At 48.7% G+C, this 27,707-nt stretch overlaps 1 protein-coding gene across 1 annotated transcript in view; it reads right to left on the reverse strand.

Annotated features, from left to right (window-relative positions):
* PTH1R (parathyroid hormone 1 receptor) overlaps positions 1–27,707 on the reverse strand; it is a 130,953-nt gene that overhangs the window by 33,927 nt on the left and 69,319 nt on the right. The window contains exons 2-4 of the mRNA XM_081834415.1: positions 26,724–26,829; positions 2,941–3,051; positions 1,538–1,656 (exon numbers count right to left, since the gene is read on the reverse strand). Of these exons, the coding sequence (XP_081690541.1) occupies positions 1,538–1,656; positions 2,941–3,051; positions 26,724–26,829 (336 nt within the window). The remainder of the gene's footprint in view (positions 1–1,537; positions 1,657–2,940; positions 3,052–26,723; positions 26,830–27,707) is intronic.

The raw sequence follows: 27,707 nt of genomic DNA on the forward strand, positions 1-27,707 counted from the left end.
AGATGCAGCAAGGAAAACCACCGTCACCTCTCCGCTGGGAAGCGCTGAGCAAAGGCGAGTCCCCAGGCAACGCGGCCAATTTGATCGGCACAAGGCATGCAAGCTCCACCCCCCAGTCGTTCTCAGACTCCTTATTGGGTGAGCAACGCAGCCAAGCAACACAGCTGGAGCCTCCCTTCTTCCTGGCCGGCAGAGGAGGGAGAGAGGGAGAGGAGCTGCTTCCTTTGAAACCCGGGAAATTTAAGGGACATCATCAATAAGGGACAGCAGCGGGACAGCGCTGGGATAAGGGACTTTCCAGCCAAATAAGGGACAGTTGACAGCTATGCCTTTTCCCTCTCCTCGGTGCAAAAAACCCTCATCCCTTTCCCCTTGCAAGTTTCAGTAAGGCAGGCGAAACCAGAGAGCTTTTGAAATGACATCTCTGGTTTTCGATCTGCCTTTGGAGAGAGCAGCTCCGGAATGCAAACCTCAGCCCTATTACATCAGAATCCCCAGGACCTGGGAATGTTTTCCCGGCCGTATTCACCGCTGGAAATGTGCGCTTGCCAAAAGTAATCTATTCAGAAGCTAAATAAACACGAGAGGCAATAGCCGTGGTTGAATTCAGCTGGTGGGCATGGACGCAGCGAAATGGTGCCTCCCCCCCCCATGCGCAGGGTTCCCACCGGGACGTCAGGTATCTCGGCTGCACCAGCCTGCTGCTCTCTGCTCCCTGAAAGGCCACATTCATGGACCACATATTTAAAGCTCTACGATGCAGCTTGAAAGAATCCTGGCTTGCCCCAAAGAATTCTGGGAGCTGTAGTTTGTGGAACTGGTCCCATCACCTCCTGGCAAATAGAAGGGGAAGAAATGGAGGCAGTGAGAGATTTTACTTTCTTGGGCTCCATGATCACTGCAGATGGTGACAGCAGCCATGAAAATTAAAAGACGCCTGCTTCTTGGGAGAAAAGCAATGACAAACCTAGACAGCATCTTAAAAAGCAGAGACATCATCTTGCCAACAAAGGTCCGTATAGTAAAAGCTATGGTTTTCCCAGTAGTGATGTATGGAAGTAAGAGCTGGACCATAAAGAAGGCTGATCGCCAAAGAATGGATGCTTTTGAATTATGGTGCTGGAGGAGACTCTTGAGAGTCCCATGGACTGCAAGAAGATCAAACCTCTCCATTCTGAAGGAAATCAGCCCTGAGTGCTCACTGGAAGGACAGATCCTGAAGCTGAGGCTCCAGTACTTTGGCCACCTCATGAGAAGAGAAGACTCCCTGGAAAAGACCCTGATGTTGGGAAAGAGGGAGGGCACAAGGAGAAGGGGACGACAGAGGACGAGATGGTTGGATAGTGTTCTCGAAGCTACAAACACGAGTTTGACCAAACTGCAGGAGGCAGTGGAAGACAGGAGTGCCTGGCGTGCTCTGGTCCAGGGGGTCATGAAGAGTCAGACACAACCAAACGACTAAACAACAACAATAAGCAATGCAGGCAACCCCGCCTGATGGAAATGTTTGTTTGTGGGGTTAATGAAACCAGCTCACCCTTTCCGTGGTGTTGATGGTGAGGAACTTGGCACACTCGCTGTAGTTGGCCCAAGTGCGGTTGTTGCTGGGCACCAGAGCCCAGCTCCCGTTCAAGTCACACCGTCGATAGGCATGGCCTAGCAAGGAAGAGAAGAAGCAAAAGTTCAGGCGAGGCGAGGCAGTAGTTCGGGATGGGCGAATCTCGATCTCCGTTTCTCCCCATTTCTCGGCTTTCCCATCTTTAGTTCTGTTCTCTGTTTGTGATTCTCCCCACCCTGCTCAGCATCTTAACAGCACAAATTTCTCTTATTCCACATATTTTTGCAGGCAGGTTTCTGCAAAAAGCCATTTCCCCTGAAAGTATTTCTGCACATTGTTTTTCGCTAATAAATGCATTTTTGGGCACAGATACCATATTTTTCGCTCCATAAGACGCACCTTTTCCCTCCTAAAAAGTAAGGGGAAATGTGTGTGCGTCTTATGGAGTGAATTCAGGCGGCGTGGCTAAGCCAGAAGCCAGAACAGCAAGAGGAATTGCTGCGCACGAGAAGCCTTCACCTCCCGCAAAAGCCCCCAAGGGCTCTTTAAAAGGAGCGCGGCTCTTGGGGGCTTTTCCCCGAGGAGGGAGAAGGACAAACCGTCAGTGACGGGCTGCCCTTCTCCCTCCTTGGGGAAAAGCCTGCAAGCGCCGCACACACGCTCCACGCGGCTTGTGAAAGGGAGCTCTGAGCAGAGCCTGGGATGTATACAGGCTCTGCTCAGTGCTGCCTTTAAAGAATATTTTTTTCCTTGCATTCCCCCCTCTAAAAACTAGGTGCGTCTTATGGTCAGGTGCGTCTTATGGGGCGAAAAATACGGTGCCTTTTTAGCACACCCTCCTCAGCATTTTAGCGCAACTTTCTCTTATTCCATATATTTTTGCAGGCAGGTTTCTGCAAAAAGCCGTTTCCCCTGAATGTTATTTTTCGCTAATAAATGCATTTTTGCGCACAGCTACATTTTTAGCATGCTTCGCTTGGCTGGAGAACAGCCCTGCAAATTGGGAGCACCGCAGACTGCCAAAAAGGGCTGGGCGTTAGGTTTCAGAAAGTGCAAGTTAGCTAGATTCCCCTTTGCAGGTGAACTGAACTGAGCTTTTGGGTTAATGCAGGCGTGAGGACAGGCCTGGACCTCTCTGGAAGATGTTACACCAGCATGGTGCAACTTACGCTTCATAGCAATGTTTGCCTACACTGGAGAGCAAAGATTGTGCCCTCTTTCCAACAGGAGTGCCAGCCCTTCGAGGTGTTCTAGGGTGAAGCTCAGGAGAAGAAACCCAGAGGCTTGCTGAGACCCAAAGTCCAGCCGTGCTACATACTCGCTGCCCGCCCTCCTTGCCGAAAGAGCTCAGCTGATCAAACTGGGCCAAACAATGACCTTACCTTCGTGGTTGAAGTCGTAGATGTAATCTGGGCAGGGCATGGCCACTGTCTTGCCCGGGGCACCTTCGGGCCAGCAGATGAGGTTGTCCCACTCGGGGACGCAGAAGCCATCTGGGAAAGCAAAGCAAAGAAATAATAATAATATATATATAATAATGATAATTTATTATTTATACCCCGCCCATCTAGCTGTGTTTCCCCAGCCACTCTTGGTGGCTTCCAACAAAACACTAAAATACAATTGTTATGTACTGAAGTTCTCACCCTGGGCCAGCAGGGGGATACTGTAGATAGTTTTCACTCAGGTCCACATATGCAAATAAGGGATTGAAAGTGACGTTCAGTGATTGGATAGTTACAGAAAATGGTTACTGTTGCATTCTAGTGGAGCTCTATATAAGCAGGCTGGCTGAACCCTTCAGTTCAGTTCTGTTCTGGCCTGTGAATAGACAAGAGCTGTTTGAAGAATCACTGTGTTGTCTGATATGTTCACCCACAACTTAGCAACAATAACCTATAAATCTATAGTTGAAGGGCTGAAATGGAAACAGAGTCACGAATCATCCGTGAAAAGCAGCCAAGCTTAGGAGGAGAAATTTCACAATTCTGGTGAAAGATGTAGGGACAGGATTCCCACCTGCACAAGGACTTTGGCCCGTACAATGGAGTTCTCTCCCTTTGTGTGCCCTCAAAAGTGTCTATGGGGGGGGGGTCCAATGAACCCCAGAACAGTGCATGGTGGGAGGAAAGAGAGAGGATTATTCCATCAGCCAAGTTGAAAAGCTTGTACTAGCAGAATTGCTACATTCTAGGCCAGGCATATGCAAACTCGGCCCTCCAAATCCCATCATCCCTGACCACTGATCCTGTTAGCTAGGGACGATGGGAGTTGTAGTCCCAAAACATCTGGAGGGCAGAGTTTGCCTGTGCCTGTTCTAGGCCCCTTTCCATTCAAAGGAGCTTCATTCAAAAGTGGCTCACAAACAAGAAGTGACAATAACAGAACATCGCTGGTACAACATACGCCATATAATAGAATTAGTAAATCACCTGTAAAACAGCTGCAATCTATAAAACATTATTCGCAAACCAACAAGTAAGAAACATTGCTGTTACAGAGATCCAGTGTGGTGTAGTGGTTAAGAGCGGTAGACTCGTAATCTGGTGAACCGGGTTCGCTTCCCCGCTCCTCCACATGCAGCTGCTGGGTGACCTTGGGCCAGTCACACTTCTCTGAAGTCTCTCAGCCCCACTCACCTCACAGAGTGTTTGTTGTGGGGGAGGAAGGGAAAGGAGATTGTGAGCCGCTTTGAGACTCCTTCGGGTAGTGATAAAGTGGGATATCAAATCCAAACTCTTCTTCATTAAGTCATATTATATGATGGAGGTGGTCGAAGGAGCAGAGGAACGAAAAGTTGCTGATCTCTCAACTTTGTCAGTGGAATGGCTTGGTTTGCATGTCAAGACCCCGCAAGCACCCCCTCGTTGAAGAATAAGAGACACAGGACACAAATATTAGGTTAATGTTACTGGGTGAATTTTGGCCACAACTTTATTGATTGCAGAATGTGAGCGGTATTGGCTTAGGCACTGAATGGACCCAAGTATATCTGACTCCTGCCCGTTGCGCAAGGAGTCTGGTAAGGGTAAACCACCAGAAGGGGGAGCCCTGTCGATGCAAAATAACTTGAGCTCCCCCAGGTGTTCCTGACGGGGTCGTGTCATGGCCCTAGCTCCGCCCCGGGATTCGGACAAGATCCAGGAGGCTGGAATGAAGTTATGGGAAGGTTCGTTGTGTTTTTAATTGTTTCTATTTTTCTGTTCTTCTGTTTTTCTATTTTTTTCTATTCTTTTCTTTCTTTATTTTGATGTGTTATTAAGTTTCTGTTTAACTTGGAATTATTTCTTTCTCTTTTTGTAACAATTGAAACTTTAATAAATATTATTTATTTTTTTTTAAAAAAAGATCCACACCCCCAGATTCCTTTAACGGAATACCCTTAAGCTTGGAGGGGCAGGTGATGGCCACACCTCCCTTCCCCCATCATAAGATCAACCAATGCCTAACCGCCAAACCTTACCAAGTTGTGACGATTGCTACGAGGTAGGCGAAAACCAAATGACCCATGGCTATTTCCCAAGTGGGAAGATTCCTACCAGGCCCCTCAACGGTGACCAACCAAGGTCCATAGCAAGGTCAAAGAACGAAAACCTGCAAATTAGGGAGGGAGGGAGGGAGATTGAAGACATGAACCAGGAGGAAGCCTTCTGGCTCGCGCTCGAATTTAAATGGTCCCGGCCACGCCCCCACCAGCCAGTGGATTGGCTGGCTGGTCACTGACGTGGCCGGGATCCCCTGGGCAATGCGGGACTTCGTCCCCCGTCCCTGGAGGAGAGTGGGTGGCCACAAGGTCCACCGCAACTCCTTCCCACAAGGAAGTGGAGCGGACTTCTTGGCAGATTGGTTGTGGGAGCCTGCATCTCATATTCCTTCCTATTATTGAGGGGAAGTGTGTGGAACAGGTTTCGGTGTTTCAGTTTCTGGGAATGGAAATGAGAGATGACCTAACCTGGGGAGAAAACAGCAAAGACCTGATGAAGAGAGGTTATATTTTCTGAGAATCCTCCGGAAAAACAAACTCTAAAAGGACCTGTTGATGGCATTTTACCATTGTACTGTTGAGTGTGTGTTAACTTATGGTCTGTGTGTGTGGTTTGGGAGCTGCACGGTCAGGGAAAAAAGAATGCTGTCTAGGGTTGTAAAGACTGTGGAGAGAATAATTGGGTGCACTCTTCCCACCTTGGATCAAATCTACGCTTCCAGGTGCCATAAGAAAGCAGCAGAGATAGCGCAGGATAGAGTGCACCCCAGAAATCATCTCTTTTAGCTTCTACCTTCTGGAAGAAGGTCCAGGGTTATAAAGACCAGGACTAGCCGCCTGAGAAACAGTTTATATCCAAATGCGATTTTGGTTTTAAGTGCAGTGTAAGGAGTCTCTGTGGGAGTATATTGTATTTAAAAATGGGGTATCAGAGTTTTTAGGGGGCTAACCAGGTTGGGATAGCTGGGATAGCAGGCTTGTTGTGTGTTGAATGTCTTATGTAGATCTTTTTCAATTCCGTTGTTCTGTACGGGACAATAACAATAAAGATTATCGTACCGTAAGGAAATTTCGAGAAACTGAGAGACAGTTTCTATCCAAATATGATTTTGGTTTTAAAAGCAGTGTAAAGCGTCTCTATGGGAGTAAGGTAAAGGTAAAGGGACCCCTGTCATTAGGCCGACTCTGGGGTTGCGGCACTCATCTCACTTTATTGGCCGAGGGAGCCAGCGTACAGCTTCCGGGTCGTGTGGCCAGCATGACTAGCCGCTTCTGGCGAACCAGAGCAGCGCACGGAAACACCATTTACCTTCCCGCCAGAGCGGTACCTATTTATCTACTTGCACTTGCAAATCCTAGGCCCTGTGGTTTAACCCACAGCGCCACCCGCGTCCCCTCTATGGGAGTAAATTGTATTTAAAAATGTGGTATCAGAGTTTTTAAGGGGTTAACCAGGTTGGGATAGCTGGGATAGCAGGCTTGTTGGGTTTTGAATGTTCTATGTAGATTTTTCAATTTCGTTGTTCTGTATGGGACAATGACAATAAAGATTATCGTATCGTATCGTATCGTATCGTATCGTATCGTATCGTATCGTATCGTATCGTATCGTATCGTATCGTATGTGTCAGGGCTGCCTCTAGGTCCCAGCTCACAGAGAACCAACGCCAGGCTGATATTATGTACAAAAGTCTTTATTGAAGTATAGTTTCCATTTTAAAGCCAGAGCGTGCAACCCTACGTCTAGACTCTAGATCGGCGAAGTCCTATCTGAATCACTTCCCCTTCCGCACCAGATTAAGATCCTAGCCCTGCTCCACCTTCTGCGCTGCTCTCTCCTCCTCTGGGTCCTCCTGCCCTCTGGGGCACTGCCCTTCCTGGACTCTTCCGACGCTGAGTCGCTTAGCTCCTCCCCTTGCCTCCGGCGTGCTTTAGGACCCGGCTCCCAATCCTCACTCTCTGCTGTCCCGCGCTCCTGTACATTTGAACTTGCTTCTCGCGCCAACCCAGTGACCTTTCTCCTAACCGTTACACTGCTTCTATCACTGCTTCCCTCTTCCGTGACACTGGCCAGATCTGACCTCCCCTCCGTTGTACGACTCTCCGAGGAAGGCGTGGTCAGCTCTGCCTCGTCTCCTCTCCCTGGTGGGGGAAGTACTGGTCCCGATGCCTGGGACTCTTCCCCCCCACTCTGCTCTGGTGGGGAAGCTGGTCCTGATCTCCAACTACTACTCTGGGAGTCCCTGCTCCCCCCTTGCTCCTGGGGCGTTCCCCTTGGGACCCCCCTACCCCTGGCCACTGGCGCTCCCTTCTGTGAATCTTCCGATTCGCTGGAGAGGCTTATGGAATCCCTCGGACCACTGTCTCCTCCTACACTGCCCTCTGATTCCTCGCCCTCGCTCTCCATCTCCCATCTCCCCTGTGCCTCTGCTCCTGAGCCCCTGACAGTATGGAACAGCCGCTGATCTTCTACATCAAAGTTGTCCATTTTTTCCGCCGTGAGATGTGTCAGCCTGGCTGCAGCTCACACATCTTGCTTAGAAGGTGAGTAGCTCCCTTGGTCTCCTCTCTGGATGTTACAGCAGCAGCACAAAATGGCCCTTCCATTCATCCTGTTATATCGTCCATTGCCAATGGGTGCACATGGACCTTCTCTGAACGACCAGAAAAGAGCGGCATGGAATCTCTCCCCTTCTTTGCCTCCCTAGAAACGCCATGGAGAGTTTGCCCAAATAGGAATCTTTAAATTCGCCTTGAAATTTCAGTCAAGGCAGCAGCAATTCAGGGCTTATCTTTGCCTCTGTGTTTTCCATGCACGGTCCGTGCGTTAAAGCTCCATGTCCAAGCAACCCCACTTTTGGGGGGCTCCAGAGCTTTCCCCATGAAAACCTGCTCTCTACTGCTGAAATGGAGCAAAAAGAAATCTGCAGAAAAGCCAGATGGCTGTTTGTTCTGTTTCAGCTTTAAAGAGCAGGTTTTCGCGGAGACCTGTGCCTGGAAAGAGTGTGACGAAAGGTCAGTGTTGATATTGGCAAAACCCATAGAGGTGCATGGAACACTTCCAGGAGGAACTGTTTTGCTCCTAGAGTAAGTGACCCTGGAGAAATTCCACAAACCCGATCAAATATCTTTGTGCACTTTGACATCCCTCTGATATTTCATCCATTTATGTACTTCTGAAGTCACCCTGAAATTCCACTCTCAGCCAAGCATGGCAGGAACATTTAGCGAGGAACAGGACCTACCCATCTGAAAAACAGACAGAGCCTCAGCCCCACATTCAGGTCTTTGTTTTACACGAGGGATTGGGGGGTATTTGGTTCCAGATCCGGTCTGCTCACGGGATGCCCTGTTCAAAGGAAACACGCTGCGTTTGGGCATGGTGGCAAGAGGCCTGTTTGGTTTCATTTCTCAGCTGTAACTCCCAGCTGCCTGGAAATGAGGCAGGAGAATTGCTCCGAGAGACCCTGATGGGAAGCAGAATCACTGCAAACAGCCTTGGGCAAACACCGAGGGACCGGTTCCTGCTACCCACAGGGTACAGCGGTCTTGGCAGCCTTTGCGCACTTTGAGATGCTCTAAGGGAAAGGGATGTTTGGATGAACGAGATTCCTGAGGCAAATGTTGCTGGTCCTTGCCACCGCGCTGAGGTGGGGTTTTCTTTCTCAGATGCTTGTTTCTCCCAAGTTGCTGATGAGGGCAAAACAAAACCATTTCTCCTATCATCCATGTCACCTCAAAGAGCATGCAAAAAGCACCCGTGTGGATCAGGCTAAAGCATGGGTAGGCAAACCAAGGCCTGGGGCCGGATCTGGCCCAATCACCTTCTAAATCTGGCCCGGGAATCAGCGTGTTTTTACATGAGTAGAATGTGAGCTTTTATTTAAAATGCACCTCTGGGTTATTTGTGGGGCCTGCCTAGTGTTTTTAGATGAGTAGAATGTGTGCTTTTATTTAAAATGCATCTCTGGGGTATTTGTGGGGCATAGGAATTCGTTCATTTCCCCCCCAAATATAGCCTGCCCCCCCACAAGGTCTGAGGGACAGTGGACCGCCCCCCTGCTGACAAAGTTTGCTGACCCCTGCCCTAAACGGCCTTGGTCCTGTATACCAGAAGAAGCATCTCCACCCCAATAGTTCATCCCGGACACTGAGGTCCAGCTCCAAGGGCCTTCTGGCAGGTCCCTCCCTGCGAGAAGTAAGGTTACAGGAACCAGGCAGAGGGCCTTCTTGGTGGTGGCACCCGCCCTGTGGAATGCCCTCCCATCAGATGTCAAAGAAATAAACAACTATATAACATTTAGAAGACATCTGAAGTCAGCCCTGTTTAGGGAAGCTTTTAATGACTGATGTTTTAATGTTTAAAGACAAAAGGAAGCAGATTATTATGGTCAATATTAGACCCGTGTCTACAAAGAAAAGTCAGCAAAGAAAATGGATTTGAAATTTGGTTAAAATATATTGTTCATTAGAGTATTTTTGAGGAATTTTTTTTATTTTTTTGCTACGGTCCCTTTTGTTAACACTGTTATTTCTTTTCTGTTCCTTTTTTTCTTTTTCTTTTTTCTTTGCTATATAATGTACGTCTGCGTGTTATGTCTGTTTGTCCGCACATTAAAAAAAATAAATAGAAAAGCAAACAAACAAAAAACAAAGGGACATTGTGAACAGGCAAAAGCACCCCAGGAAAATTATGAAGCACGGCAAGGAAAGGGGTGTAGCAAGAAAGGGTGTGTAAAAGGTAAAGGTAAAAAACCCCTGACAGTTAAGTCCAGTCACGGACGACTCTGGAGTTGCGGCACTCATCTCGCTTTACAGGCTGAGGGAGCCGACTTTTGTCTGCAGACAGTTTTTCTGGGTCATGTGGCCTGCATGATTAAGCCGCTTCTGGCGAAACCAGAGCAGCGCACGGAAATGCCATTTACCTTCCCGCTAGAGCGGTACCTATTTATCTACTTGCACTTTGACGTGCTTTCAAACTGCTAGGTTGGCAGGAGCAGGGACCGAGCAACGGGAGCTCACCCCGTCGTGGGGATTCGAACTGCCGACCTTCCGATCAGCAAGCCCAAGGCTCAGTGGTTTAGACCACAGCTTGGGGAGATTCTCAAGGGCCAGGTAAACAGGTTTGGAGGTCCACATTCTGACTCCAGCCTTGAGGTTCCCCATCCCTGAGAAAGACACTCTGATCCACCTTTCAGGGCTCTGATCATTTTTTAAAATCACTCTTAACATCTAAACTAGGCTTGATAATAAGTGGGATTCTCCTGGCTCAACTGCTTTGTGTTTCCTCTCTGCCCCAGGTTTGCATTTGCCACAAGCTCTGCCTCGATGCGAAAAGAGCACATTGAAACCATCTGCACAAATGCTCTGGCCGGGAAGCAAAAAAGCAAACAAGGTCCCGAGGTGTTTATCCAGGAGGGTGGAATAATAAATCATCCCTGGGTTTCTCTGGCACGGCGGACGAGGCAGCAGAGACCGCAAGCCGGGATACGCTGTGCCCTTGTGGTCAGCCCATTACGGGAAGGACAGCCCGTGGGTTGAAGAGAAAATGGGCAAAGCAGCCCAAATTATTTTGGCAGGGCGTGGGGAGGAGAAGATGAGCATGAATCGGGTCTGTGTCAAATGGCCACCAGGGTAAGGACCTGCTTAAAAAGCAGAGACATTACCTTGCCAACAAAGGTCCTTATAGTTAAAGCTGTGGTTTCCCCAGTAGTGATGTATGGAAGTGAGAGCTGGACCATAAAGAAGGCTGATTGCCAAAGAATGGATGCTTTTGAATTCTGGTGCTGGAGGAGACTCTTGAGAGTCCCATGGACTGCAAGAAGATCAAACCTCTCCATTCTGAAGGAAATCAGCCCTGAGTGCTCACTGGAAGGACAGATCCTGAAGCTGAGGCTCCAAGACTTTGGCCACCTCATGAGAAGAGAAGACTCCCTGGAAAAGACCCTGATGTTGGGAAAGATGGAGGGCACAAGGAGAAGGGGACGACAGAGGACGAGATGGTGGAACAGTGTTCTCGAAGCTACAAACATGAGTCTGACCAAACTGCGGGAGGCAGCAGAAGACAGGAGTGCCTGGCCTGCTCTGGTCCATGGGGTCACAAAGAGGCAGACACGACTAAACAACAACAACAAGGACCTGCTAGATTAAGCCAGCGACCCATCGAGTCCAGCGTGCTTGCTCTCACAGTGGAGAGCCAGATTCCCCCAAGGTTAACCTGCAAAGCAGGATCCAAACACAAGATCCCCAGTGTTCAGAAGCATTGCTTCCTCCAACCGTGGAGACAAGAGCAGAGTCGTGCTGGCAAGTAGCCATTGGTAGCTTTCACCTCCATGACCTCCAGATTGCAGCTATAACAAAGGCGGCATTTTTTAAATCTCTGCCAAGCTAAGCAGTTGGTTCCTTACCTCTCTCACCCTGATCTGGCCACTGTGATCCACACGACGGTCACCTTCAGACTTGATTATTGTAACTCGCTCTACGTGGGGCTGCCCTTGAAGCTGATCCACAAACTCCAGCGGGTGCAGAATGCCACAGTGAGACTCCTTACGGGGTCCTCGCTGCAAGATCACATTCACCCAGTGCTATACCAGCTGCACTGGCTCCCAATGGAGTACAGGATCAGGTTTAAGGTGCTGGTTTTGACCTTTAAAGCCCTATACGGCCCAGGACCTTCGTACCTACAGGACCGCCTCTCCTGGTATGTCCCATGGAGGACCTTACAGTCTTCAAATAAAAACATCCTGGAGGTCCCAGGCCACAGGGAGGTTAGGCTGGTCTCAACCAGAGCCAGGGCTTTTTCGGCCGTGGCCCCGATCTGGTGGAACGCTCTGTCCCAAGAGACTAGGGCCCAGCGGGACTTGACATCTTTCCGCAGGGCCTGCAAGACAGAGCTGTTCCACCAGGCCTTTGGCCTAGGCACAATCTGACCCCTTCCTTCGGCAATCCTCACAGAACTCTAGCCCAGTGGTTGCCATCAATTTGATTCTGAATTAATTTTAGCATGCTGTGTTACTTTTACTGTTGTTAGCCACTCTGAGCCTGGCTTCGGCTGGGGAGGGTGGGATATAAATAAAATATTATTATTATTATTATTTGCCCAATCTTGTTTTAAAGCTACTCAGGTTGATGCCCATTGCTGCCTCTCATGTGGCAGGGAGTTCCATAGTTTAACAAGCCCTGCTCTGAAGAGGTATGTTTTTAAATATGACCTTTTAAACCTCTCTTTTACTCTGATTGTAATTATGTTATATATATAATCAAGAACCTACACTTAGATATGCATATGCTTTATGCAACTTTCTGAATGTATCGTTGATTGTTTTGTACCTATTTTGAATATGTTCTGGCTAGTAAAGCTGGAATTCTAATTATGGGTTTGACAATTTTTATTCCAAAAGGAGCCAGCTTTTATGCACCCAATTGCTTCATGCTGTGAAATTTATATCTGCAATATACCGTATTTTTCGCTCCATAAGACGCACCTTTTTCCTCCTAAAAAGTAAGGGGAAATGTCTGTGCATCTTATGGAGTGAATGCGTGGTCCCTGGAGCCAAATTGCCAAGGGGAGAAAAGCAGGTCATTTTTTTTTTTAGAAAGAGGGAAGCGGGTGTTGAAACAAAGCCGCTGATCGGCAAGCAATCGGGAGGGAGATAAGGGACACTAGAGATAAAGGAGGCTGCCTGGGAGTGGAAGGTAAAGACAGCAAACTTGCAAGGAGAGGAGACAGGAAGACTAAAGCAATGAGGAGAGAAATTAGAAGAAAAGGAGGAGCAAAAAACTGCTCCAGCTAAGGAAAAGACACTAAGGCAAACAAGAGGGAAGGGGGGGTTGAAAGGAAACAGCTGATCGGCAAGCGATCGGGAGGGAGGTAAGGGAGGCTAGCGATAAAGGAGGCTGCCTGGGAGCGGGGAGGTAAAAGCCCATGGATCCTCAGGATTTTGAATTGGGTCACCCCCAAATTCACCATCAGATCACATAGCATGTCCATGGCTACAGCCTGCTCCAAAAAAATCACGCATCCACTGTTTCGTGGGGCCGCAATGGCACAAAAACGTGGTTACAAAGCATGGATCCACATGGATCCTCAGGATTTTTGCATTGGGCTACCCCAAACTCACCATCAGATCACATATCATGTCTGTGGCCACAGCATGAACCACAAAAATCATAAATCCACTGTTTCGTTCAGAATATTTCCCCCCTTGTTTTCCTCCTCTAAAAACTAGGTGCATCTTATTGTCAGGTGCATCTTATGGAGCGAAAAATACGGCAACCTTAAAACCACCTCACAATCCTTTCATTTTGAATCAGCGAATGGCAGGCAGGCAGCTGCAGAAACCCGGGAGGCAGAAAATAACTTTCGAGACTGTGAAATAATGTGTGCGCACACTCGGGGGCCCTGCAGACAATGAGCCTAAGTCCTTGAACATATTCCTATTTTCATCCGTCCGAGGTGATGCTTCGCCCAAGCAAATAAGAGATTTATTTATTTGGGGAAGGAGGTGGGATGGACAGGACGGACCCGAGCTAAGATGGAAACAGCCGAGCTGCACCCAGAATAGCCACGCTGCAAGCCTGGAAGTTTGCTGTTAATAACAGGCTTTTGTGAAACGTCTCCTTCTCTCTCTGCCTTTTCCGCAAAATGTCCCTTCTTCCTTTCCAAACCGTGGTCAACACACAGGCTCCTAATTCATAAAAAGCAACGGGAGAAGGGGGTTGGGTGGGGGCCTGGACGGTCCAGGGCTACTTATTTCTCTTCATCCCCTTCCAGGGCCACATTTTGGGGTGGGCACCTCATGCCCACCGCCGAGGTCGCGACGTCATGTTTACCTACGTCTTGAGAAACACACAGCGTTTGGGGGTTTCCTGTTCCTATGGGATGCCTTTCATCTGGGAGCTAAATTTAAAAAGTAAGCAAGCAAACCGCAGCCTTGTGGGGACAAATTTTTCTGCTCTGGTTTTTTTTTTTTTAAAAGGAAAAAACCACAAGTCTTTCTCGGGTTTTCCCTCCCTGGAAACCTGAGCCAAGTTCTGCATATGGGAAACGTATGGAGGGCTGGAAAATGAGTTGATACCGCAAAAGCTGGAGGCTCTGGGACATGGCGAGGTGTGGCCCTCCTCTCCTCTCTATGTGGCCCTTGGTGACAGTTCCTCCTTGGCCCCACCACGGGCCAAGCACCCCTCACTGCCCATTTTGCACCCTTCTTGAAGCCGGACAGTCATCTGCAAGGGTTTCTTTAGCTGAGATTCCCTTCCAACGCTACAATTCTATGATTCAATGAGCATTTCTGCCTTTCCTAGAGCTCCAGTTGTGCCTCTTCCTTGCCTGGACAGACGTCCATGTGAGAGTCGGTGCAATAATTTGCAGAGATGGAGCTTTTGTGGGAGAAGGAAGCAGGGGGCCAGCCTGCCTCCCCGAGTAAAAGGTAAAGGGACACCTGACCATTAGGTCCAGTCGTGGCCGACTCTGGGGTTGTAGCACTCATCTTGCTTTACTGGCCAAGGGAGCCAGCATACAGCTTCCGGGTCATGTGGCCAGTCTGACTAAGCCGCTTCTGGAGAACCAGAGCAGTGCACAGAAACACCATTTACCTTCCCGCCAGAGCGGTACCTATTTATCTACTTGCACTTTGAGGTGCTTTTGAACTGCTAGGTTGGCAAGAGCTGGGACTGAGCAACGGGCCCTCACCCCGTCTCAGGGAATCAAACCGCCGACCTTCTGTTCGGCAAGTCCTAGGCTCTGTGGTTTAACCCACAGCACCACCCGCGTCCCCCCTCCCTGAGAGTCTGCAGTAATTTGTGGTCTACAACCCAAAAAAGTAACGGAATGCGTTACTTCCGGGTTCCGCTGCTCGTGCATGCGCAGATGCTCAAAATGACGTCATGCGCATGCACGGAAGCAGCAAAACGTGACCCGCGCAAACGCGTGCTATGTTCGCTTCAGGATGCAAACGGGGCTCCGGAACGGATCCTGTTCGCATCCAGAGGTACCACTGTATTGGTTACAGGTGATAAGCGGTATTGGCTTAGGCATTGGTCCTAACCAACTATACAGTGGTACCTCAGGTTACATACGCCTCCGCTAACCCAGAAATAGTACCTCGGGTTAAGAACTTTGTTTCAGGATGAGAACAGAAATTGCGCGCCAGCGGTGCAGTGGCAGCAGGAGGTCCCATTAGCTAAAGTGGTGCCTCAGATTAAGAACAGTTTCAGGTTAAGAACGGAACTCCAGAACGAATTAACTACTTAACCCGAGGTACCACTGTATCCGACTTCAGCCCATCCGCTTGAAGACCGAGAAGGGTTAACCACCAGTAGGGGGAGTCCTGCTGATGCACATCAACTAGGAGCTCCCCCGGGGTCACCAATAGGGGGCGTGCCTTAGGCCCTCCCCTCCCCAGGCTTCAGTAAGGGCCACGCCCCCCCTGGAATCCTTCAATATGTGGGGCAGGTGATGGCGCTACCTCCCCTCTTCCATCTACAGAACCATACCAATGCCTAACCGCCAATACCAAGGAAGTTGTGACGATTTGCTACGAGGCAGGCGAAAACCAAGCGGCTGGTGCCAATTTGCCAAGTGGAAAAATTCCTACCAGGCCCCTCAACGGCGACCAACCAAGGTCCATAGCAAGGTCAAAGAACGAAAACCTTCTAGGGCGGGAAAAACAGGAACAGCTGGTGGGCGGCAAAGAGGGAGATCCCCAGTCACGTCCTGTCTTAAATAGGGCAGACCATGCCCCCAGAGCCAGCCAATTGGCTGGCCAGGGGGTGACACGGCCGGGAATCCCCCCAATCGCGTGGGGGCTCCAGCTGCCTCGCGTGTGGTGGGGCCGTGAAACCGCAACCCCACCTCCGCTGAAGGGCGAAAGTGGCTTAAACGAAAGGAAGAACTTTCTGGCAGTCAGAACTGTTCAGCAGCGGAACGGTTGTGGACTCTCCTTCCATGGAGATTTTTAAGCAGAAGGTTGGCTGTCCATCTTTTCATGGATGCTTTCGCTGAGATTCCTGCATGGCAAGGGGTTGGTCTAGATGGCCTTTGGGGTCCCTTCCAAGTCTACAATTCAGATTCTTGCACTTATTTTAAGTCCTCTCTTGCTCCTGAGTCACTCTTCCTTCCCCCTCGAGGAGGAGCCACGAGGATCGAGCCCCAAGAACGGCTCTCATTTCGCTAATTAAGTGCTTTCGTTCACGATTAAGACCTGGATAGAATTACGGAAAGGCCACCAAAGTTTTACGGGAGATCTGTGTTCCCCAGGAACATCACAAGCAGGGCGGGTGGAGTCAGTAAAATTTTACGAGCCCCCCGGTTGAAGCAGCTCCACAATGGAATCGATTCCATGTGGCTCCCCTCTTAAATGGGGTTTGGTTTCTGGGTCCTCCCCTCCTTCCGTATTATTAGGAGGAATAAGGTTTTCATTGGAGTAAATGTCGGAGGGTATGTGAGAATTTTAGGGCAAAAGTCAGAGGCGCATGAAATCCGGTGTGTGTGTGTGTTTTCAAACCCATGTATTACTCCAGGAGGTATGAATTAGGTCAGCCTGTTTGCGAAATGTGGACTGAGGAATATTCCTCCTCTCCGATAGTTCCATTCCTGGCTATTTGGGCTTCGTTCAAGAATGACAGAGACTGTTTTGCTTTCCTTCATGCTTTGAAGGTCAGAGGCGATCCGGACTCTAGCATCTGGAGATTGTACCCGCACCCCAAGAAAGAAGAAGAAGAAGAAGCAGAAGAGTTTGGATTTGATATCCCGCTTTATCACTACCCGAAGAAGTCTCAAAGTGGCTAACATTCTCCTTTCCCTTCCTCCCCACAACAAACACTCTGGGAGGTGAGTGGGGCTGAGAGACTTCAAAGAAGTATGACTGACCCAAAGTCACCCAGCAGCTGCATGTGGAGGAGCGGGGAATAGAACCCGGTTCACCAGATTACGAGTCTATTGCACTTAACCACTACACCACACTGGCTCTCGGTCCCAGCTCCTGCCAACCTAGCAGTTCAAAAGCACGTCAAAGTGCAAGTAGATAAATAGGTACCGCTCTGGCAGGAAGGTAAACGGCATTTCCGTGCACTGCTCTGGTTCTCCAGAAGCGTCACAACCCCAGAGTCGGCCATGACTGGACCTAATGGTCAGGGGTCCCTTTACCTTTACCTTTAAGAATGCTTTAACCTTGCCGCTCCTTTACGTCCCCATCTGTAAAAGTTATTTTGCAAGTGACTTCCACTGCAAACCATGGAGATATTTCCCTGTCTTCTGGGGATCATTCACGTCCTTTGCCAGACTGTTTATTTCCAAGCTGAGGCTTTGTCTAACTTACCGTATTTTTTTGCTCTATAAGACTCACTTTTTCCCTCCTAAAAAGTAAGGGGAAATGTGTGTGGGTCTTATGGAGTGAATGCAGGCTGCGCAGCTATCCCAGAAGCCAGAACAGCAAGAGGGATTGCTGCTTTCACTGTGCAGCGATCCCTCTTACTGTTCTGACTTCTGAGATTCAGAATTTTTTTTTTCTTGTTTTCCTTCTCCAAAAACTACAGTGGTGCCTCGCAAGACGAAATTAATTCGTTCCGCAAGTCTCTTCGTCTTGCGAGTTTTTCGTCTTGCGATGCACGGTTTTCCATAGGAATGCATTGAAAATCAATTAATGCGTTCCTATGGAAACCGCCTTCCCCCGACCTCTTCTGGCGGGCGGCATTTTAAAATCGCCCGGGACAGCGGAGGACTTCTCCGCTGTCCGGGCGATTTAAAAGCCCCTGGGAAGGCAAGCAGGGGGGACAAAGACTTTTGCCCCCCGCCTGCCTTCAGAAGAGGTCCAGGACAGGCTTCGCGGACCTCTCCGCAAGCAGCGGGAGCGCTCCTTGCGGAGAGTTGCCAGCGCGCCCAGGCTTCGCGGCCCCGCCGCCCGGCTTCGGGACATCGTTCCGATGCCAGGCGGCGCGGGGAGGCTTTCTTGCCCCGCCGCCCGGCATCGGGACGATGCCCCGAAGCCGGGCGGCGGGGGGAGGCGTTCCTGCCCCGCCGCCCGGCATCGGGACGATGCCCCGAGGCCGGGCGGCGGGGGGAGGCTTTCCCGCCCCGAAGCCGGGCGGCGGGGGGAGGCTTTCCCGCCCCGAAGCCGGGCGGCGGGGGGAGGCGTTCCCGCCCCACCGCTCGGCTTTGGGACATCGTTCCGATGCCGGGCGGCGGGGGGAGACTTTCCCGCCCCGCCGCCCGGCTTCGGGACATCGTTCCGATGCCGGGCGGCGGGGGGAGACTTTCCCGCCTCGCCGCCCGGCATCGGGGCATCGTTCCGATGCCAGACGGCGGGGGGAGACTTTCCCACCCCGCCGCTCGGCTTCGGGACATCGTTCCGATGCCGGGCAGCGGGGGGAGGTGTTCCCGCCTCGCCGCCCGGCATCAGGGCATCCTTCCGAAGCCCGGCGGCGGGAGGAGGTGTCCCCGCCCCGCCGCCAGGCTTCGGAGGAGGTCCGAGGACAGCGGGGAAGACGAGCTGCGCTTCCCCACTGTCCTGGAGATTTCCCTATGGGCTGTCGTCTTGCGAAGCAAGCCCATAGGGAAATTCGTCTTGCGAAGCGCCTCCAAAACGGAAAACCCTTTCGTCTAGCGGGTTTTCCGTCTTGCGAGGCGTTCGTCTTGCGGGGCACCACTGTAGATGCGTCTTCTGGTCTGGTGTGTCTTATAGAGCGAGAAATACGGTACATAAGATAGAACACTTTCTGGTTTGTGGGGAGACACTGATAAGCTGATCGTTTGTCCCTTTTTCTTTAGAAGGGTAAAATTTGGGACAGCGGCCGCCGTTCTGCTGGAATTATTTTGTCAGCTTTTGCTGCCGCCTATCGAATACGAGCTTATCTAGTCCTATTAACATCGCTAGGTTTTTAAAAGGCATTGGCTGGATTCTCTTTGTTGAATCTGTGAAATATACTCGGAATCGAGAGTGGATTTCATGCTCTTTATTCAGCTCATAGTGGTGAGGAGGAATGGAAGTTCCCCCAGAATGTCTGCTTTATATACATTACAGTGGTACCTCAGGTTACATACGCTTCAGGTTACAGACGCTTCAGGTTACAGACTCTGCTAACCCAGAAATAGTACCTCGGGTTAAGAACTTTGCTTCAGGATAAGAAAAGAAATTGTGCTCCGGCGGCACGGTGGCAGCAGGAGGCCCCATTAGCTAAAGTGGTGCTTCAGGTTAAGAATGGACCTCCGGAACGAATTAAGTACTTAACACGAGGTACCACTGTATTTATACGATGGGCCCCACATGATTGGCTAATTCCGGGATTCTCCTGTAGGCCAATCAGGTTGCGGATTCACTTCCACCTGGAGCTGGATTGGGTGGCTCTTGTGGACCAATCAGACTGCTGCATTCTGGACCCTATTGTTCTAGGACCAATCAGACTGCTGAATTCTGATTCCTATTGTTCTAGGGCCAATCAGACTGCTGCATTTTGGATCGTGTTCAACTCAGTACATAACACCCTGGCTGGGTTAAAAGTTATCAGAATGTAGTGTATGCAACAACAGCTGTGCAGATGCTAGGGTATTTGCCCAAAGATGGAAGGAGGATAAATTACCTACAAAAGAAGAATGGTTGATAAAGATGATGGACTACACCGAAATGGCGAAAATCAGACTGGGGAAATCAGAGATCAAGAGGACAATAAATGGGGAAATTTTATAAGTTACTTGAAAGAACACTCTAAACAATTAAAAACATAGGCAGGATTGTAAAAACAAACAAACTCTTGCAATGAAGCGAGAATTATGGTTACAACTGAGTTTTAAGAAAATTTGGAGAAGGGCCTTCTCGGTAGTGGCACCCGCCCTGTGGACACCCTCCCACCAGATGTCAAAGAGATAAACAACTACCAGACTTTTAGAATACATCTGAAGGCAGCCCTGTTTAGGGAAGCTTTTAATGTTTAATAGGTTATTGTATTTTAATATTCTGTTGGAAGCCACCCAGAGTGGCTGGGGAAACCCAGCCAGATGGGCGGGGTATGTGTGTATAAACAAACAAACAATAAAAAAATAATATGATACGATGCAGTTTGAAAAGAATATTTAGGGAAACCATGGAGGAGTGGAGGGAAGTCTTGGGATTCTGAGAATCCAATTTGTAAAATGATTATGATTTAAGTAGCTCAGTACTTATTCATTTGCAACATTTCTCTACTGCCTTTTCCTCTAAGGAGTTCAAGGTCCATGGTTCTCCTCTGAACATTTTATCAGGTTCATGGGGCCGGGTGGGGATTCGAACCCTAGTCTCCCAGGTCCTAGACAAACACTTTAACCATTACACCACCATTGGCTCTCAGGCAAGCAGGGAGACTGGTTTTCCACCAGTATCTAAAAGTGGAGGTGGTGGGGAGCTGGTTTCAGGAGGCAAAACCCATCTGGGTGGCCCTTTTCCCTCAAACCTCCTGGAGGGACCTGTTAGAATGATAGAATCATGGAATTGAAGGGGACCCCAAGAGTCATCTAGTTGAACCCCTTGCAATGGAGGAATCTCAGCTAAATCATCCAACATCTGCTTAAAAACCTCCAAGGAAGGAGAGTCGAGAACCTCCTCAGGGAGACCTTTCCCCTCTCAAACAAATCTCACTGTCAGAAAGCTTTTCCTCTTGGCTGAAAAGTCTTGCACAATTGCTTTTGCTACCCATTTCCAGAGCCACCTTGTCTGTGTTAATAAATCAGATTGCATCTTAAAGCGAAAAAAGGAAAAAACGGTCTATGGAACACTCCAAAGCCACTTCTGAACATTTTGGCCAAGTGTCTGTACATTCTCTTAATTATGTATGACTTCATCTCGCTCATTAAAACTAACAGGACACAGACCCCGGGCCTAAGCGGACCTGACAGCTCTTACAAGCTTGGGAGTGTGGTAGGAAAGAACATCTGATTTCTACACACACTCTCCCGCTCTCGCTTTGTTCAAAGCCCCTCTCCTAGCTTGTTTTTCCTTCCAGGCAATTTTCACCTTCATTGTGGCCTTTAAGTGGGAAATCCCTTCTCTCTCTCTCTCTCCTTCCTCCAATTCCTGTTCCAAGTGTGCAGCAAATTCATTGGAACCCTTTTACAAAATCAGATCTGTTGGGCAGCTCAGATCTTTATTATTATTATTATTATTATTATTATTATTATTATTATTATTATTATTAACGTTCTTATGTCACATATGTATACATTATCATATTACATTACAGGGCATATTATAATATAATTTCCAACATGTATTCAAAGTTTATATACCAAATTTATGTACCTAAAGAAAGAAAAAAGAAAAAAGAAAAAACAAAGACATAAAGCCATTTCAAAATAGTATTTGTACCAACACTACGGACTTCCTGTCAATCTCATTGTATATTCTTTTTTCTAAACAAATGAATGTACTCTTATTATAATATATTTCTTTACATTTTATCTAATACATTCCAATATCAATCGAATGCTAGCATAGGTAATGAACCTTTACTATATTTTTGAACGTATATCTTATATCTGTCCTATTTTTCCATAATTTTTTGTTTTGAACTGCCTCTCAGGCTATTTGTCAACTGCGCCAATTCAGCAAATTCTTGTCGTTTATTATGCCAGTCTGTTATTGTCAGGGCTTCTTCTTCCTTCCACCCCTTTGCCACCAAAGTCCGGGCTGCAGTCGTTGCATATAAAAATACTTCTCTAGAGAGTGGACAGCTCAGATCTAAGGTCCTTCAAGCAGATCTGGCAAGCTCTGCTGCTCTGAACGACAGAGCTGTCCAGAAACCAAGGTGTTCACATTTGTCCCCTCGTCTCCTTTGCCTCTGTCTCTCTGCTGATCTAAGATTCTTAACTCTCAGAGTCTGCTTCAGGGAAACAGAATTTAAAAATTCCTTCCAGTAGCACCTTAAAGGTAAAGGGATCCCTGACCGTTAGATCCAGTCATGGCCGACTCTGGGGTTGAGGCACTCATCTCACTTTATTGGCTGAGGGAGCCGGCGTACAGCTTCCGGGACATGTGGCCAGCATGACTAAGCTGCTTCTGGCGAACCAGAGCAGCGCAAGGAAGCACAGTTTACCTTCCCGCCGGAGTGGTACCTATTTATCTACTTGCACTTTGACGTGCTTTCGAACTGCTAGGTGGGCAGGAGCAGGGACCGAGCAACGGGAGCTCACCCTGTCGTGGGGATTCAAACCGCCGACCTTCTGATCGGCAAGCCCTAGGCTCAGTGGTTTAACCCACAGCGCCACCCGCGTCCCTTAGTAGCACCTTAGAGACCAGCTAAGTTTGTTATTGGTATGAGCTTTCGTGTGCAAGAAGTGTGCATGCACATAAAAGCTCATACCAATAGAGGGTGAAAGAGGAGAGCGCAAAATATGGTCTGAAGCTCAACATCAAAAAAACGAAGATCATGGCCACTGGGCCCATCACCTCCTGGCAAATAGAAGGGGAAGAAATGGAGGCAGTGAGAGATTTTACTTTCTTGGGCTCCATGATCACTGCAGGCGGTGACAGCAGCCACAAAATTAAAAGACGCCTGCTTCTTGGGAGAAAAGTGATGACAAACCTAGACAGCATCTTAAAAAGCAGAGACATCACCTTGCCAACAAAGGCCTGTATAGTGAAAGCTATGGTTTTCCCAGTACAGTGGTACCTCGGGTTAAGTACTTAATTAGTTCCGGAGGTCCGTTCTTAACCTGAAACTGTTCTTAACCTGAAGCACCACTTTAGCTAATGGGGCCTCCCGCTGCCGCCGCGCCGCTGGAGCATGATTTCTGTTCTCACCCTGAAGCAAAGTTCTTAACCCGAGGTTCTATTTCTGTTTTAGCGGAGTATGTAACCTGAGGTACCACTGTAGTGATGTATGGAAGTGAGAACTGGACTATAAAGAAGGCTGATCACCGAAAAATTGATGCTTTTGAATTATGGTGCTGGAGGAGACTCTTGAGAGTCCCATGGACTGCAAGAAGATCAAACCGATCCATTCTGAAGGAAATCAGCCCTGAGTGCTCACTGGAAGGACAGATCCTGAAGCTGAGGCTCCAAGACTTTGGCCACCTCATGAGAAGAGAAGACTCCCTGGAAAAGACCCTGATGTTGGGAAAGATGGAGGGCACAAGGAGAAGGGGACGACAGAGGACAAGATGGTTGGACAGTGTTCTCGAAGCTGCCAGCATGAGTTAGACCAAACTGCGGGAGGCAGTGGAAGACAGGAGTGTCTGGCGTGCTCTGGTCCAGGGGGTCACAAAGAGTTGGACATGACTAAATGACTAAACAACAACAACAAGGTGCTACTAGAAGGAATTTTTAAATTTTGTTTCAACTACGGCAGACCAACACGGCTACCTACCTGCTTCAGGGAAGACTCTTACTCTTAGGCTCATGGTTTCGAGTCCCCCATGTTGGGCAAAAAGATTTCTGCATTGCAGTGGGGTTAGACCAGAAGTCCTTTGTGGTCCCTTCCAGCAATATGATTCTGCAAATGTGGGTTTTAGAGCCCCCAAACGGGGGCACTGCTGTGTCTTACTGCAGGTCTACTCCGAGGTCAAAAGTACAGGAAAAAGCACCAGAGGTGGGAGGGAGTCTCAATGAGGTGCTAATTGGCTGATGTAATGAAGATCCACCAGGATGCGGTTAAAGTGGGTGGGATTCTGCCCATATGGAGCAGGAATCCTGAAATAAGCAGAAAAGGCTGTGCAGTGCGTTTTCAGGACACACACACACGAGAACTTTTGTTTTTGGAAAGGGATGTTTTCATAACCATGGGACCCAGCCTCGTCCCAGAGCGACTCACAGCTAGGACTGTAAAGGGAAAACTGCTTTCTGGGTGGCAAACAGGACTCTCCGTGGTTTCAATGAAGAACAGCTGCAGTATTGACAAGGGACTGAGAGTTTGTCACAAACACAGACACACGAGCACACACCCTTTGCAAACTGACACTCACTCACTCACTCTCTGTGTCGCTGGTTCCCTGCATCTGGCACCCATTAAACGAAACTCGAAATAGAAAATATATGTGCGAGACTGAACCAGCCCTGTGGTGGGAGTAGGTGCCTGGTAATGTTGACAGATGGGGCCAGACACACGCAATTTGGACCCCTAAATACATCAGATTGATGACTCTTGGGGAAGCGGGAAGCAGCATTGTTGCCAACTGACTGGCTGGGTCTGCTCTTGTGTCATTAACAGCATCTTCATCTGCAGTGACTGAGAGGTGGCATGGTTTAGTGGTTATGGCATTGGATTAGGGATCTGGATTCAAATCCCCACTTGGCTATACGAGGTGTGCTGGGTGACCTAGGGCCCTAGAGTCATCAATCTGATGTATTAAAAGGCAAAACGTTGGCAATCTGAACCACTCATGAATGATTATCTCTGTATAAAGGTAAAGGTAAAGGGGCCCCTGACCATTACGTCCAGTTGTGGCTTACTCTGGGGTTGCAGCGCTCATCTCGCTTTACTGGCCGAGGGAGCCGGCGTACAGCTTCCAGGTCATGTGGCCAGCATGACGAAGCCGCTTCTGGCGAACCAGAGCAGCGCACGGAAACGACGTTTACCTTCCCGCTGGAGCGGTACCTATATTTACTTGCACTTTGACATGCTTTCAAACTGCTAGGTTGGCAGGAGCAGGGACCGAGCAACGGGAGCTCACCCCGTCGCGGGGATTCGAACCGCCGACCTTCTGATCGGCAAGTCCTAGGCTCTGTGGTTTAACCCACAGCGCCACCCACGTCTGTGTATCTGCGTATAGCTGTGGACAATTCTGCCGGGATTGCTTGAGAGTGAGGTGCACTCAGGAGAGAGGGAAAAGACGGAGAGAAGAAATTGTGTACAGCTGTTGGCACCCATCTCTCTCGAAAGACATGGAGTGAGCCATTGGGGTGTGTGTGAAGTCAATCATCTGTGTTAACAGCACTAAACAGACTTCCCAGGGGTGCAAATATCTGGGCAGTATACTGTATTTTTTGCTGTATAAGACTCACTTTTTCCCTCCTAAAAAGTAAGGGGAAATGTGTGTGCATCTTATGGGGCAAATGCAGGCTGCGCAGCTATCCCAGGAGCCAGAACAGCAAGAGGGATTGCTGCTTTCACTGCACAGCGATCCCTCTTGCTGTTCCGGCTTCTGAGATTCAGAATGTTTTTTTTTCTTGTTTTCCTCCTCCAAAAACTAGGTGCGTCTTGTGGTCTGGTGCGTCTTAGAGAGCGAAAAATATGGTACATGCAGATCCTGGGCTGCCCAGATGACAAGACACTCCTCTCAATGCTCTCCAAGTCTTCCAGGTAGTGAGAAGAAACTCGGCCCCATCCATAGCTGAGCAAATATCGGGCACCCCCGAAGCAACCCAGTTCATTCCTATGGGGAAACTTACTGGCCAGTCCAGTCTGTGTGGGAAGGTTCAGGGAGGCAGGAGACGATATATTGTTTATTAAAATCCTTCCTAACCTGCACTAGTGAGATGCGGGTGGTTTTGTGGGTTAAACCACAGAGCCTAGGGCTTGCCAATCAGAAGGTCGGCGGTTCGAATCCCCGCGACAGGGTGAGCTCCCGTTGCTCGGTCTCTGCTCCTGCCAACCTAGCAATTCAAAAGCATGTCAGAGTGCAAGTAGATAAATAGGTACCACTCCAGCAGGAAGGTAAACGGCGTTTCCATGCGCTGCTCTGGTTCTCCAGAAGCGGCTTAGTCATGCTGGCCACATGACCTGGAAGCTGTACGCCGGCTCCCTTGGCCAGTAAAGCAAGATCAGCACCGCAACCCCAGAGTCATCCGCGACTGGATCAAATGGTCAGGGGTCCCTTTACCTTTACCTTTAACCTGCGCTAGCAAGTTCCTTTACTTAGCAGAGATTTACATTCCCATTTTAAGCATACAGCAGATGGCTGGTTGCAGGCTTGTTTAAACCTCTTGCTATTAGATTCCTGGTAAGACCCCTTATATCCCTCTTTAAAGAATAATCACACTACAATCTTGTGTAAAGTATATAAAATAAGTTTCCTCACATCAGTTCACAGTTGGATCCCTGAAGGCAGACTTAGTTGAAAAGTATATACATGTGGGTCTATCCCATATGGCAGGGGTCAGCAACCTTTTTCAGCAGGGGGCCGGTCCACTATCCCTCAGACCATGTGGGGGCCAGACTATATTTTGCAAAAAAATATGAACAAATTCCTATGCCCCACAAACAACCCAGAGATGCATGCTACATAAAAGGACACATTCTACTCATGTAAAAATACCAGGCAGGCCCCACAAATATCGCAGAGATGCATTTTAAATAAAAGGACTCATGTAAAAACACGCTGATTCCCGGACCATCCGCGGGCCGGATTTAGAGGGCAATTGGGCCGCATCCGGCCCCCGGGCCTTAGGTTGCCTACCCCTGCTAGGGATAGTCCCTTTGTCCTCTGTTGGCTGAAAGCTAAAAAGCTGCTGGTCCCACGACGGAGGAAGTCAAAGAGAGTCGAAAAGAAGGAAATGTGCTGCGTGCCTTGTCCCTTTTGTTACCTGGGCAGGTAAGGCCACACCCACCTATAGCTACATGCTAAAGGAAGGATGCTCCAGGCCAGGAGGAAACAGGAAGTTTTTGACTGGCTGGAACAAACATTCCCCTGCATGTCCACTCTAGGAAAACAAGGAATGTTGTACTTGACTGCTACTTATGTATCACATCCCACAGTCTGGAGGAGAGAGGCTCACTCACCTTGCAGTTTGGGTCCTTTGGCCTTTAGATGGCGCTCACACTTGGCTTTGGCTTTGAGCAGCAGGAAAATCTGCTCCTCCTTTGTCAGGACGTCGTCCACATCCTCCTGCAAGGAGGCAAGAGCAAAGCGAGGTCAATATCGCTGATGTGCCTATTGCTGCAAGCAACAGTGAGAGACAGCAGGGCACTAGGTGGAACTGGTGGAAATGACTGGCAGAATCCGAGACCAGGGAGAAGAGTCGGTGGAAGAAGATTGGAAAAAAATTAAAGATTATTTACAGAAATACTGTAAAATTAATGAATGTTAGAAAAATGTTGGAATGAGGTTATATGGCTTTAGCAGAAATGTTATAAGGAATTAAGTACAAATAGATTTTTAATGTATTAAAGGGGGAAAAATAAGGTTAGAATAAGTTAAGATAAATTACAGGACAGAAAACAGGGGAAGATGGAAAGGAATTGCTGAAACAGGTAATTGAAGTGGAATTCTTTCTTTTCTTTTATAGTCTTTAAACTGTTAATAAATATTATATTTTTTTAAAAAAGAGAGACAGCAGGGCACAAGAGACCCCCCCCATGCCCGCAATACTGTGTCCAGATCATTTAGGTTGGGGAAATGGCTACAAAACCCAGCAGAGAGGTGCAATTTTCAAAAGACCACTGTATTGCACAGGACTAAATGTGAGGTTCTGCACTTGGGCAGAGATAACCAAGAACAGGAATACAGGATGGAGGATACCTGGATTGGCAGAATGAATTGATTTTAGAATGCATTTCAGTTACTTGATTGTGATTTTATGTAAACTGTGTTACTTTTACTGTTGTTAGCTGCTCTGAGCCCGGCTTCGGCTGGCGAGGGCAGGATATAAATAAATTATTATTATTATTATTGAAATATACTCAGAGTCGCAAAGTGATTTCATGCTCTTTATTCAGCTCATAGTGGTGAGGAGGAATGAATGAAAGTCCCCTCAAAGTATCTGC

The sequence above is a fragment of the Podarcis erhardii genome (assembly GCF_964252035.2).
Source record: "Podarcis erhardii genome assembly, chromosome: 12".
Lineage (NCBI taxonomy): Eukaryota > Metazoa > Chordata > Lepidosauria > Squamata > Lacertidae > Podarcis > Podarcis erhardii.